At 45.7% G+C, this 14,644-nt stretch overlaps 1 protein-coding gene across 6 annotated transcripts in view; it reads left to right on the plus strand.

The window, feature by feature from the left end:
* The window catches only part of RNF17 (ring finger protein 17), a 241,496-nt gene that overhangs the window by 182,296 nt on the left and 44,556 nt on the right, over window positions 1–14,644 (plus strand). For all 6 annotated transcript variants that reach the window (XM_043530141.1, XM_043530127.1, XM_043530136.1 and 3 more), the window contains 2 exons: window positions 209–328; window positions 13,632–13,712. In XM_043530141.1, the coding sequence (XP_043386076.1) occupies window positions 209–328; window positions 13,632–13,712 (201 nt within the window). The remainder of the gene's footprint in view (window positions 1–208; window positions 329–13,631; window positions 13,713–14,644) is intronic.

Here is a 14,644-nt window from a genome sequence, read left to right on the forward strand (position 1 = left end):
GGCGAGATTCCCCCTTTACATCAGCCTGAAGAATTTATGGGTGGCCCTTGTTCTTTGGACCCGACTCAACCCAGCCCCACCTCCAGCTCTGAGACACCATGTGTTTTTTAGAGAAAAGAAATTGACTGTTTATCAGAGAGTGATTTTGTTCTAAGAAGGAGCATTTTTAGAAAAGTAATTTTTCAGACATTTTATTTATTTTATATAGGTGCAGTATGTGGACTATGGCTACATTGAGAAGATCCCTCAGTGTCATCTCTATCCAGTTGTGTTGTATGCTGACATACCTACATTTTGCATACCATGTCAGCTCTATAAAACAGTGCCAGTGAGTAAACACTAAATTTGAAGACTTTTGGTAGTTACTAAAATTAATATACTAATTAATAGTACATGGAATAAAGGATACTCTTGTACATCAAGCCAGTATTTGGGAATTCAGTTTTGAGTTCAGAGTGATAGTTTTTAGCGTCAGATATTCACTTATAAGAATGAACTTGTTGTCTTTTGTTTTCTGTATTCTAAATATGTAATTTAAGTGCTGTTTTGTAATTATTTTTTATTCACAGGCTGCCTAAAAGCAGAAAGAGTGTGAGTGATTCATTTAATAGTAGGATTGGAAAGCAAAACAGTTTAGTTTAAAGCAATTCTGTAATCTGTTTCAATCTATATATAACAAATGGGTTCAAAAATAGGGCTCTTAAGCTAGCAACCATCTGGCAGGACAGCAGAAATCATAGAATCAGAGAGTATCAGGGTTGGAAAGGACCTCATGAGGTCATCTAGTCCAACCCCCTGCTCAAAGCAGGACCAATCCCCAACTAAATCATCCCAGCCAAGGCTTTGTCAAGCCTGACCTTAAAAACCTCAAAGGAAGGAGATTCCACGACCTCCCTAGGTATCGCATTCCAGTGTTTCATCACCCTCCTAGTGAAAAAGTTTTTCCTAATATCCAACCTAAATCTCCCCCACTGCAACTTGAGACCATTACTCCTTGTTATGTCATCTGCTACCACTGAGAACAGTCTAGATCCATCCTCTTTGGAACCCCCTTTCAGGTAGTTGAAAGCAGCTATCAAATCCCCCCTCATTCTTCTCTTCTGTAGACTAAACATCCCCAGTTCCCTCAGCCTCTCCTCATAAGTCATGTGTTCCAGTCCCCTAATCATTTTTGTTACCCTCCGCTGGACTCTTTCCAATTTTTCCACATCCTTCTTGTAGTATGGGGCCCAAAACTGGACACAGTTCTCCAGATGAGGCCTCACCAGTGTCAAATAGAGGGGAACGATCACGTCCCTTAATCTGCTGGCAATGCCCCTACTTATACATCCCAAAATGCCATTGGCCTTCTTGGCAACAAGGGCACACTGTTGACTCATATCCAGCTTCTCGTCCACTATAACCCCTAGGTCCTTTTCTGCAGAACTGCTGCCGAGCCATTCGGTCCCTAGTCTGTAGCGGTGCATGTGATTCTTCCGTCCTAAGTGCAGGACTCTGCACTTGTCCTTGTTGAACTTCATCAGATTTCTTTTGGCCCAGTCCTCGAATTTGTCTAAGTCCCTCTGTATCCTATCCCTACCCTCCAGTATATTTACCTCTCCTCCCAGTTTAGCGTCATCTGCAAACTTGCTGAGGGTGCAATCCACACCATCCTCCATATCATTTATGAAGACATGGAACAAAACCAGCTGTAGGACCGACCCTTGGGGCACTCCACTTGATACCAGCTGCCAACTAGACATGGAGCCATTGATCGCTACCCGTTGAGCCCGACAATCTAGCCAGCTTTCTATCCACCTTATAGTCCATTCATCCAGCCCAGACTTCTTTAACTTGCTGGCAAGAATACTGTGGGAGACCATGTCAAAAGCTTTGCTAAAGTCAAGGAACAACACGTCACTGCTTTCCCTTCATCCACAGAGCCAGTTATCTCGTCATAGAAGGCAATTAGATTAGTCAGGCATGCCTTGCCCTTGGTGAATCCATGCTGACTGTTCCTGATCACTTTCCTCTCCTCTAAGTGCTTCCAAATTCATTACTTGAGGACCTGCTCCATGATTTTTCCAGGGACTGAGGTGAGGCTGACTGGCCTGTAGTTCCCAGGATCCTCCTTCTTCCCTTTTTTAAAGATGGGCACTACATTAGCCTTTTTCTAGTCATCCGGGACCTCCCCCGATCACCATGAGTTTTCAAAGATAATGGCCAATGGCTCTGCAATCACATCTGCCAACACCTTTAGCACTCTCGGATGCAACGCATCCAGCCCCATGGACTTGTGCACGTCCAGCTTTTCTAAATAGTCCCGAACCACTTCTTTCTCCACAGAGGGCTGGTCACCTCCTCCCCATGCTGTGCTGCCCAGTGCAGTAGTGTGGGAGCTGACCTTGTTTGTGAAGACAGAGGCAAAAAAAGCATTGAGTACATTACTTTTTTCCACATCCTCTGTCACTAGGTGGCCTCCCTCATTCAGTAAGGGGCCCACACTTTCCTTGACTTTCTTCTTGTTGCTAACATACTTGAAGAAACCCTTCTTGTTACTCTTAACATCTCTCGGTAGCTGCAACTCCAGGTGTGATGTGGCCTTGCTGATTTCACTCCTGCATTGCATGCCCGAGCAATATTTTTATACTCATCCCTGGTCGTTTGTCCAATCTTCCACTTCTTGTAAGCTTCTTTTTTGTATTTAAGATCAGCAAGGATTTCACTGTTAAGCCAAGCCGGTCGCCTGCCATATTTACTATTCTATCTACACATCGGGATGGTTTGTCCCTGTAACCTCAATAAGGATTCTTTAAAATACAGCCAGCTCTCCTGGACTCCTTTCCCCCTCATGTTATTCTCCCAGGGGATCTTGCCCATCAGCTCCCTGAGGGAGTCAAAGTCTGCTTTTCTGAAGTCCAGGGTCCGTATTCTGCTGCTTTCCTTTCTTCCCTGTGTCAGGATCCTGAACTTGACCGTCTCATGGTCACTGCCTCCCAGGTTCCCATCCACTTTTGCTTCCCCTACTAATTCTTCCCTGTTTGTGAGCAGCAGGTCAAGAAGAGTTCTGCCCCTAGTTGGTTCCTCCAGTACTTGCACCAGGAAATTGTCCCCTACATTTTCCAAAAACTTCCTGGATTGTCTGTGCACCGCTGTGTTGCTCTCCCAGCAAATATCAGGGTGATTGAAGTCTCCCATGAGAACCAGGGCGTGCGATCTAGTAACTTCTGCAACTTGCCGGAAGAAAGCCTCGTCCACCTCATCCCGCTGGTCCGGTGGTCTGTAGCAGACTCCCACCACGACATCACCCTTGTTGCTCACACTTCTAAACTTAATCCAGAGACTCTCAGGTTTTTCTGCAGTTTCATACTTGGGCTCTGAGCAGTCATACTGCTCTCTTACATACAGTGCAACTCCCCCACCTTTTCTGCCCTGCCTGTCCTTCCTGAACAGCTTATATCCATCCATGACAGTACTCCAGTCATGTGAGTTATCCCACCAAGTCTCTGTTATTCCAATCACATCATAATTCCTTGACTTTGCCAGGACTTCCAGTTCTCCCTGCTTGTTTCCCAGGCTTCGTGCATTTGTGTATAGGCACTTGAGATAACCCGCTGATCGCCCCTCTTTCTCAGTATGAGGCAGGAGCCCTCCCCTCTCACGCACTCCTGCTCATGCTTCCTCCCGGTATCCCACTTCCCCACTTACCTGAGGGCTTTGGTCTCCTTCCCCCGGTGAACCTAGTTTAAAGCCCTCCTCACTAGGTTAGCCAGCCTGCTTGCGAAGATGCTCTTCCCTCTCTTGGTCAGGTGGAGCCCGTCTCTGCCTAGCACTCCTCCTTCTTGGAACACCATCCCATGGTCAGAGAATCCAAAGCCTTCTCTCCAACACCACCTGCGTAGCCATTCGTTGACTTCCATGATTCGACGGTCTCTACCCAGGCCTTTTCCTTCCATGGGGAGGATGGATGAGAACACCACGTGCGCCTCAAACTCCTTTATCCTTCTTCCCAGAGCCACGTAGTCTGCAGTGATCCGCTCAAGGTCATTCTTGGCAGTATCATTGGTTCCCATGTGGAGAAGCAGGAAGGGGTAGCGATCCAAGGGCTTGATGAGTCTCGGCAGTCTCTCCGTCACATCGCGAATCTTAGCTCCTGGCAAGCAGCAGACTTCTCGGTTTTCCCGGTCGGGGCGGCAGATGGATGACTCAGTCCCTCTGAGGAGAGAGTCCCCGACCACCACCACCCGCCTCCTTCTCTTGGGAGCGGTGGTCATGGAACCCCCAACCCTAGGACAGTGCATCTCATGCCTTCCAATCGGTGGAGTCTCCTTCTGCTCCCTTTCCTCAGACGTATCATTTGGTCTACTCTCCGCATTAGTACCTGTGGAGAGAACATGAAAACGGTTACTTACCTGTACCGGCGTTGCTGGTACATGGACTTTCCCCTTTTTTCTTCTGGAGGTCACATGATGCCACATTTCTTCACCATCATCCTGTCCCCGATGTGCAGCCTGCTCTGAATCTTCAGAACCTTGTGCCCGTAGAAGCATGTCCTGACGTCTGTCCAGGAAATCTTCAGTTTCTCTTATGCAACGCAGGGTCGATACCTGTTGCTCCAGACCTTGAACCTTCTCTTCCAATATGGAGACCAGCTTGCACTTTGTACAGACAAAGTCGCTTCTGTCCTGTGGAAGGAGGACAAACATGGCACATCCAGTGCAGGTCACAACAGCTGAATACCCCCCATCCATATTACCTTCCTTCTACGAGCTTCCTCAGGAGTTGTAGTAATTACTCAGAGAATCCAGCAAGATGTAAGCCTCAGTGGGCTCTCCGCAGGCGAACTCCCAGGCAAACTCCTTCTGTTAGCTGCTGTGCTGTTCGCTGCTCAGCTGGTTCGCAGCTGACTGGCTTTTTATACAGTCAGGCCCACTTAAGGCTCACCTGGAACAAAGCACTCCCAGTTCCCACCCTTTTCAAACAACCAATCAAGCACACAGTCAAACTGTGTAATTACTGTAAATCAGTAATGTACAGCCTTTCTCATGCTGTCGTCTTATTCTCCATCCCCTCTACCCATTTTCCCCCTCCCCCCCCTTGCACATACTTTTATTGTACACATAGGCTGGGTTTGTTTAGTCTGGGGAAGAGAAGACTGAGGAGGGACAAGATAACAGTTTTCAACACATAAAAGGCTGTTACAAGGAGAGAGAAAAATTGTTCTCCATAACCTCTGAGGATAAGACAAGAAGCAATGGACTTAAATTGCAGCACGGAAGGTTGAGGTTGGACGTTAGGAAAAAATTCCTCACTGTCAGGGTAGTTAAGCACTGGAACTCCATTATTGGAGGTTTTTAAAAACAGATTAAACAAACACCTGTCAGGAATGGTCTAGTTATTACATAATCCTGCCTCAAGTGCAGGAGACTGGACTAAATGACCTGTTGAGGTCCCTTCCAGTCCTACACTTCTATGATTACTATCGTGGTATGACTCTTTTAACCTACTATAAACTCTCAGATTTAATTAATTTACTCCCACAAGAGAAAGTGTGAAGATTAAATCTTTTGATACAGAAGCCCAGTTAATCACCAGAACATCACTTTCAGTGTCTCTTGATGCTGCTGATACTGTATATTGTTCCATGGCATGTCATTTGGTCATTTGAAGGGCATCCTGGCCATACAGTTCTGATATCCCAAAGAGGTACAGTTGACAGTGGAGGGTCTTCTTTTTGAGGGCCCAGACCTTTTCAGCCCAAGAATTGATGTGCCGTCTCATTAGCTGAAGATTCCTGGGCCACACTCCATTGTTTTGGGGCTTATACTTTGGCCTGTAAGAGGAAACATGGATATCTCTCACCTGCTCTAAGCAAAGAATATCTATATGTTTTCTCTTTCAGCAGAGAAACTCAAAGCGCCCAAGAAAAAGGCAGCAGTTGCAGAAACAGACACTTTGTCTGCTATTGCTTTGCCCCACTCTGCATCTGCAGCCAAACCACACTTGACCAGTTTAGAGGATCTGCACTCTTCCTTCCCCCTATTGTAATAGCCTTTTGTTTCTCAGGGAGTCACGAAACCTGATAACAAGCCAAAGGATCGTAGAGTTTCTCATTTGGCTATTCTCTACAGTTCCATGCTACATGTATTCCCAGTCTCCCCTTCCCCATCCATTTTGAGGGACACCTCTCATGAAAGGCTGTTACAACTGGGGGTGGAGTCACTTCTACAGTTCCAAGACACACAACATATTCCTGTCCTATACAGAGGAAAAGGTTTTTATCTGAGGGTAGGGTGGCATCCAATTCTGAACTTGAAGGGACTCATCAATACCTTCATCTGTTGCTTCAAGTTTAGGAGGGTAACACTGGCCTCTATAATTCATCTTCAGATTCACACAAATGGTTTGCGACTCTCAATCCACAGGATGCATACTTCTGCATGTTTCCATACATTCAGCATGCAGGAAGTAATTAAGATTTCAGGGGAGATAGAACCATTACCAATACAGAGTCCTTCTATTAAGTCTCTTTACAGCACAGTGTGTGTTCACCAAGGTTATAGCTGTCGATGCCTTCCAGAGAAGACCAGATATGTGTAAACTATTATACTTTGATATTTGACTCATTTGGGAAAAATTGCCTCAGCAGGCAGAGTTCAACTCTTTATTATCCTTGGTTTAAATAACAATTTAAAAAATCCCAGTTAAAAATACACTGAGGATAGAATACATAGGTACAGTGTTAGTCCCATGTTTTTGCTGGATATCTCTCCTCATTCATTACTCGTGGGCTAATGGAATTTGAAGGCACTCCGTGGTTGCTTGAGGCTCGTAGGTTTTCTGCCTCCAGCAATGTAACAAATTGGCGGTTCAGTTTCTCCTGACCATGTTATTTTAAAACCTTTATTTTTATTCATTTTCATGCAGTTGCAATTGTTCCTCCTTCCCTGGATTGGGTTAAATAGCAGCATGGTAGTTTCAGCGATCCGGATCTGCTGCTGCAGTGACTTCCTGCCAGACTCTTCTTTCCCTACTCAAGCATGGCAGAGCTGTCCTGCAAACACCTGGCTTCAATCTAAGCAGTGTTCTCTATGTGAGGCAACACATATAGACCCTACAAAGGGTGAATTACACCCTGTCTATGGCAGCCAGCCAACCCTTGAACTGCTAGGGTACGGGGGCTCAGAGTTAGACCAGCATGTTGAGTTCCCACCTGGCCTGAGGAGTCATGACTCCAGTGCAGAAAAGCCCGATCAGGAGCTTCTGAGTTTTCAGAGAGAGAATCAAAGGATGAGCCGCAGCTCTCCGACCACCACAGGGGTAAGTCCTGCAAATTTCACAGAGTTCCCAAAAGGCAAAAACAAATGTGTCCTTCCCAAGGCAGTACTTAATATTGATAATGAACAGGGGTATAGGGGTGTGAAAACCAAGGTTTAAACCTCTTCTCCTTTGCCTGCTCCCCTGGAGGGAGATGTTTGCTGGGGCTTTTCTCCTACAGTCTCTCTCTGTGCTCTTTATCATGCTCACCACCCTTAGCCCCACCCTTCAGTATTTCTGGGCATGCAGACACACCAGTTCCTCCTCTGCAATCCTGCCTCAGTCTGCAGCCTAATGGGAATTGTGCCTATCTGGTTTTCAGCCCAACGACTCTCAGTCTGCCAGGAAAAGGAGCTCAGATGTCAGAAAGAAGTAGAATGGGAACTGTGCCTTCTGATCATCAATCATAAACCCTTGCTCTGAAAGGCGGGAAATGGATGTCCCTCTCTCCATCTCTCCCCTGTTCCACAGGCTAACTCCACATTAAAGCATTAGGAGCACTTCAGGTAGTCTGTGACCAAAACAGAGGCATGCGACAAGTCTCTTCCCCATGAAGGTGCACCTTCATGCAATTATAGTGGGGTAAATGAGAAATCCCTTCCCACGTTAAAAATTATCCTGATTTAATGAGTAAAACCGCAAGTGGTACTAGGTTCCTCCTACGCTGCTTACTTGGGTGCTAGCCAGCCTGGAACAGCAGGCAGGCAGCCTTTCAGGCTTCAAGGAACATGTAGCAAGCTTCTTCCATAACTGAGGTATACCAGTACCCTCCTATTGTGCTGCCCCCATGCCAGGATGAATTGTGTACTACCTCCCCCTGCAAACTGCCAGGGGAAAAGTACCCCATCCAATAACCTGGGAAAACTACACACCACCCATGGGCGCCTCTGAGAGGAATACTTCTCCACTCACAAGCACAGAGTCTGAGTGTAGAAAAGCAGCTTTTAAATGAAAGGAGAGAAGTTACCCAACATTAATTAGGGACAGTGCCACAAGTGGGATTCATAAACATAAAACTGTGAGCAGGACACCCACCCTAGAATACATGGGGCAGTGCCTTCTGCCTCATGTTCTTGAGTTCTGCAACCAAAAGTTCCTTTACTGTGCCCCTCTTTGCTCCCTCACCACATATGCCCAAATATCAATGACTTTCAGTAGGAGTTAGGTGCTTAATTCTTTTAAGTGCCTTTGAAAAATCCAGCCTGATTGACTCAGTATCTTTCGTATGGAGGATTCTCTGCACCTTGAAGTCTTTAAACCATGATTTGAGGACTTCAGTGGCTCAGACATAGGTGGGAGGTTTATCGCAGGACTGGGTGGGTGAGATTCTGTGGCCTGCATTGTGCAGGCGGTCAGACTAGATGATCATAATGGTCCCTTCTGACCTTAATATCTATGAATCTATCTATCCCACTCACAGTGGTTTTCCTCGGTCAGTGAGGACCCAGGGTTCAGAGGTGCATTTGTGTGAGTTCACCTCCCTCCCGGGGAAGAAGGCACCTTGCTTGCTCCAACTTCTGAACACTTGCTCTGGCTGGCCACCCTGCCAGATGCTCATTCTGCTGGCCGCCTCACCACTATTGCTGGCCACTCCTGCTGGCTGCCCCTCAGTCACCTTCTGCTGCTACCTGCCTCTCTGCTCATCAGTCTGTTAGTGATTTTTAGCTCTTTGCAGGCTGGACAGAAACACAGTCTACCACAAGTGATTTTAGTTCTGATTGAGCATTTAAAATAGCAAAGAGGCTCCTAATGAAGCCTATTTAGCTTTCTTTGAACAGTGGGGAGGAACAGGTTAAACTAGCCCCAGCTTCGCCCTGCCAATACTGCTTTGGCACGTTGCTGGACCTCTCAGTGACCACACTGCTGCAGCTGCCACTCTGGCCGGATCTGTCCAAGAACCACAGCAGTCTGCTGCATCTGATGGGTTGGCTGCTCCATGGTTGAATGTGGAAGAGCAGGAGTGCTTGGCCAGTGTCCACCAGGTCCTGTTGGGTATCAGAAAGCCCTCCATCTGGGTTACCTACCTGGCCAAATGGAAATGGTTCACGTGCTGGGCCTCGGACCAGCATTTCCAGCACAAGCAAGCCTCGCTGCAGTCCATCTTGGACTACCTTCTGCATCTCAAGATCCAGGGCCTGTCTCTTTTATCAGTTAAGGTCCAATTTGCCGCTATCTCAGCCTTCCACCCTCCATTCCAGGGAAGGTCAGTCTTCGCTCATGACATGACAGTCTGGTTTTTGAAAGGTCTGGAGTGAAAGGTCTTTATCCCCACATCCGTGACCCCATCCCTCCTTGGAACCTGCATCTCCTGCTACCGTGGCTCGTGGGTCTCCCCTTTGAGCTTTGGATTCCTGCTCTCTTCTACTCTCCTGGAAGATCTCATTCATTGTGGTCATAACATCTGCCCGCAGGGTCTCTGAGATCAGGGCACTTACCTCGGAGCTGCCCTATACAGTGTTTTTCAAGGACAAGGTCCAGCTGCGTCCGCACCCAGCTTTCCTGCCCAAGGTTGTTCAGTTTCATACAAACCAGGACATATACTTACCTGTCTTCTTTCCAAAACCTCAGAAGTCAGAAGAGGAGCACAAATTACACTCCTTGGACGTCAGGAGAGTGCTAGGCTTTTACATCGAAAGGACCAAGCTGTTCCATAAGTCAACGCAGTTGTTCGTCGTGGTGGCAGACAGGATGAAGGGTCTTCCAGTGTCCACCCAGAGAATTTTATCATGGATCACTGCCTACATCCATTTCCATTGTGATCTGGCGAAAGTGCCTCCACCAGCAGTTGTAACCGCCTGCTCAACTAGGGCGCAAGCCTCAGCAGCAGCCTTCCTGACCCAAGTTGCCTATTCAAAATACCTGCAGAGCCAATATCTGGTCACCCATCCACAGGTTTACATCTCATTACACACTTACCCAGCAGGCCCGAGACGACGCTGGCTTCAGTAAAGCACTGTTGCAAGCCGCACAACCGTGAATTCTAAGCCCACCTCCATGGATGCTGCTTGTGAGTCACCTAGAATGGAATCGACATGAGCAAGTACTCGAAGAAAAAAGGATTACCTTTTTTTCGTAATTATTCTTTGAGATGTGTTGCTCATGTCCATTCCATTACTCGCCCAGTCCTACCCCTCTGTCGAAGTTGCTGGCAAGAAGGAACTGAGAGGGCACAGGGCCAGTGGCACCTCATATACCGACGCATGAGCGTGGCACTCCAAAGGGTGCCATGGCCAACCCTACAGATACCACTAAGGCAAGTATCTCTGAGGACTGTGCACGTGGGCGCTCACAGCCCTACAATGGAATGGATCTGAGCAACACATCTTGAAGAACAACAGTTACAAAAGGTAGGTAACAGTTTTTCAACCTTTGCTTAGCTTTTCCTTCCCTGCTTTTGTGATTCACTGCTTGCTACTTTCCATGCGTAATGAATGAGGAGAAAAGCTGTGCAACAGAATGAGTAATCTCTTAACTGATCATTTCTTTCTGTTGATAGTTTTTCTCTGAATGCAATTCACCCTAGTCCTATAAATGACAAGAATATGGATTGAAAATTTTCTTCAAAGGGAGACTTAGACTCTTCTGGCGGCCTTAAGGGTGGAGCCAAGTCCCAAATCCTCCACCAATAACATTGGAAGGCCTCTGAATTCCACCTTTGGGGGCCATTAGCCCATGAGTGATGAATTTGGAGAGAAGCTGCTAACAGAAACTTATCAGGTAACAAATTTCTCAGTGTTTGGGCACGTAGACTCAACAACAGCCAGAGCTTATGTCCAGTCTTGCCCATCAGCCTCAAAAAGATCCACATGTCACCGTTTGGACTTTTCTGGGGCTGCTTGGACACTTGGCTTCCTGCAATATTAGTCATGCAGAATGTAAGACTACACTTACATTGTGTACAGGGTTGACTAGAGTCTGCATACATGGTGAGAAAGCATCTTATGGATATGTTTCTGATGGCTCACAAATCTTATATCACTAAATTGGTGGAAAGACCTCAGTTATATGTGCAAGGTTGTACCCTTTTCTCCACCCCTCTCAGTAAGACTTTGGTGACAAATGAGTTCCTCTTGGGATGGGGTTGCCTGGTTGAGGAAGTTTTGGTACCTAGGACTGAACCTATTGTTTTATCCACCGCAACCTTTACCTCTTCTACCAGACTTGATATCTCAAGACAAAAGAAATATTTTGCATCCAAACCCAGCCTCCCTTTATCTCTGAGCCTGGCTGCTGAATGGATGTCATTCATAATAGGTTTTGTTCTTTGGATGTCCAAAGTATTTTGATGGAAAATAGGAAAAATTCCACCAAACAAACCTATGTAGCTAAATGGAAGAGATGTGGGATTTGATGTGAACAGTGTCACCTGCAACCCATTGACTTATTTTTGACTGTCTTTGGGATATTTACTCTCACTGAAGAACTTTGGACTGTTAAACAGCCCTCGGAGCACTTATCTATGAAGACTTCCTTTTTTATAACAATTATACATCTGTCAAAAGAAGTGTATAAATATAGGCTTTCACAGCAAGACCTCCCTATACAGTATTTCATAGGGATGAAGTATCATTCAGACTTCATCTCAAATTCTTACTCAAGTAGTTAAACTTTCGTTTAAACCAAATGATCCACCCACCAATATTCTTCCCTAAACCATATTCTAATCAAGGAGAGGTTAGGCTGCATACTTTAGATGTTTACAAGACCTCTTTCCTTTTATTTGCAGAGGACCAAATCTTTCAGATAGTTGCCTAAACTTATTCTGGCATTGGCTGATTATCAACCCAAAGGCTGTCCAAATGGGTTTAGGGTTGTATTAAAATCTCTTACAAACTAGTTAGTCTAGATCCACGAGCTCAGCACCCACCTCCCTCACATCATTTTTTATATATATATATATATATATATATATATATATATATATATATATATATATATATATATATATATAAAAATTTGGATGAGCACTCGAAGAAAGGAAGAAGTTACTTACATTATAATAACTGGAATATTTTGAGATGTGTTGTCCATATGTAGTCCATGATCCATCTTCCTTCCCTGCTGCTATGGAATCCTATAAAACCTGGATTCCACAGTGGAGAAGTAACTGAGTGGCAATTGGGCCTACTGTCACATTAATGCCCTTGGTACAGGAGCATGAAAATACATAGGGTACGTGTGCCACCCTAACGTATACTGCTGGTCAAAAGACTACGATCTTGTGTGACTGGGGTGCATGCACTCAAACAGTAGACTAGATACGGACAACACATCCCTAAGAACTCCATGTACTGTAAGGTAGAGGTAACTTTTTTTTATAACCTGTTCCTACAACATACAGATAGGCAGCAATACAAATATGTAGGGAAAACATTCACAAATGGCTTTTTATTAGGTTTAAAAAGAAAATTTTGCATTTTGAATGGTCTCTGCATCTCATGACTGCAGAATATACAGTATTCTGTAGAATTTAGCACTACTGTGCCAAGAAATTCAGGTCCAGTTTGCCACTATGGACTAAAAGATATAGCCAGTTGGTTGACTACATTTGTGGTTCATTGTTAAAAATTGTTCAGGAGACCAAATAATTGAACTTATTCAATTTTATTGTCTAAAGACAAAACAATATAATACAAAAAGGAGGACAGACCTACCCTCCTTCTGGGAAGCAGTTTTTAGATTGCTACACGTTCAGCTTATCCAGAAGGTGTGCTTCAAAGGTACACGTTTCAGCTAGTAATATTTATAGTATGGTTTTACAAGTTACAAAACTCTTTACACATCATTTAAAGTTTAATCTACTAATTTGTGCCATCTTTGTCCTTGTAACCTCCCTATGGTTTCCCATACCTCGTTCTGAAAAAGTTGATGAGCCATGTAAGTAGTCCCTAACTGTACTTGGTACAAAGTATTCATGCAGCTTTGCTTTGATAAATATTCAGTTTTCTAATGCCAAAGCTAAATTCAGCTTTGCAAAGTGTTACGGGATGCTTGACGTGGGTGGAAAGAATTGTGGGACGCGTATAATTCATTCATTTAACATAACTTCCCGTTCCACCTATGTATAATGTATAATATATTAATACCATGTACATAATTACTATTAATGTGATGTACGCTACAACTAACATATGGGTAATGGCTAATACCACATAGTACAAGAACTCTTAACTGTAGGAGATGAGTCAAATAAGTCTTGGGTTTTATTAAGTAGACATTTGTATTATAGAATATTATGGTGAAAATACATACTGAGTATACATGATATAGTGCACTGTGATTGTTGATCTTTAGTAGTGTATGAGTTTTTTGTGTTTTTCCCTCTCACTAACTAGGTTGGAAATTTTTGGCAGCAGGATGCAGTAGAACTCCTTCAAGAACTACTGACAAAGAGAATTGTTGAAATACATCTTCTGGTAACTTAACTTATGTTCAGACATAAGGAATAAAACTCTAAATGTTTTTTTTCCTTTAATGTATATTAGGCATACTTGATGGAAGGAATAAAACTAGTTACTTTTCCTGAACAAAATAAGTCCTACCTGGCTCAGGATATATAGTTGTCACAGGTAGCATAATGACAGCACATTACATGATTTCTGCTTTAACTGTGACTCATGCCACAATTTTTAGGCCTTAAATGTTAGTTTTTAAAGGTACCAAAGTGTATTTGTGTGGCTGTTACCATTGTGACTTATACAAGTCCTTTGTACCCTCATGTACCAACATTAGAACCCCTCCTTAACTCATGAGTAAGGCAACGATTCTGTCACGGAGGTCACGGATTCCATGACTTTTCGCGATCTCCACGACAGCTGCAGGGGCCCCAGGGCCAGCCACACTGGCTGCTGCTGGAGTGGCACTGGGGCCAGCTGCACCAGCTGCTTGGGAGCACCTGAGCAGCAGCCGGTGTGACTGGCACCAGAGAGAGCTGGAGCAGTGGTCCTGGGGGCAGCCCCAGGGAGCGCCCAAGCAGCAGCTGGTGCAGCTGGCCTCGGGGAGTGCCGGAGTAGCAGTCCTGGGGGCTGCGCTGGGGCCAGCTGCACCGGCCACTGTTGGAGTGGCCTCAGGACCAGCCGCTTGGGCAGTCCCTGGGGCTAGCCGCACCAGCTGCTGCTTGGGTGGTCCTGGGCAGCTGGCCCCGGGATGTGCCTGAAAAGCAGACTGCAGCTGGCCCTGGGGCGCGCCTGAGCAGCAGTCCTGGGGGCTGCCCCGGGGCGGGCTGCTGCTGGAGTGGCCCCAGGGCCAGCCACTTGGGGAACGCCCAAGAAGTGAACCATGTGGCTGACCCCAGGGAGTGCCCAAGCAGTGGTCCCAGGGGTGGCTGGAGCGGCAGTCCTGGAGGCCA

The sequence above is a fragment of the Chelonia mydas genome, chromosome 1 (assembly GCF_015237465.2).
Source record: "Chelonia mydas isolate rCheMyd1 chromosome 1, rCheMyd1.pri.v2, whole genome shotgun sequence".
NCBI lineage: Eukaryota > Metazoa > Chordata > Testudines > Cheloniidae > Chelonia > Chelonia mydas.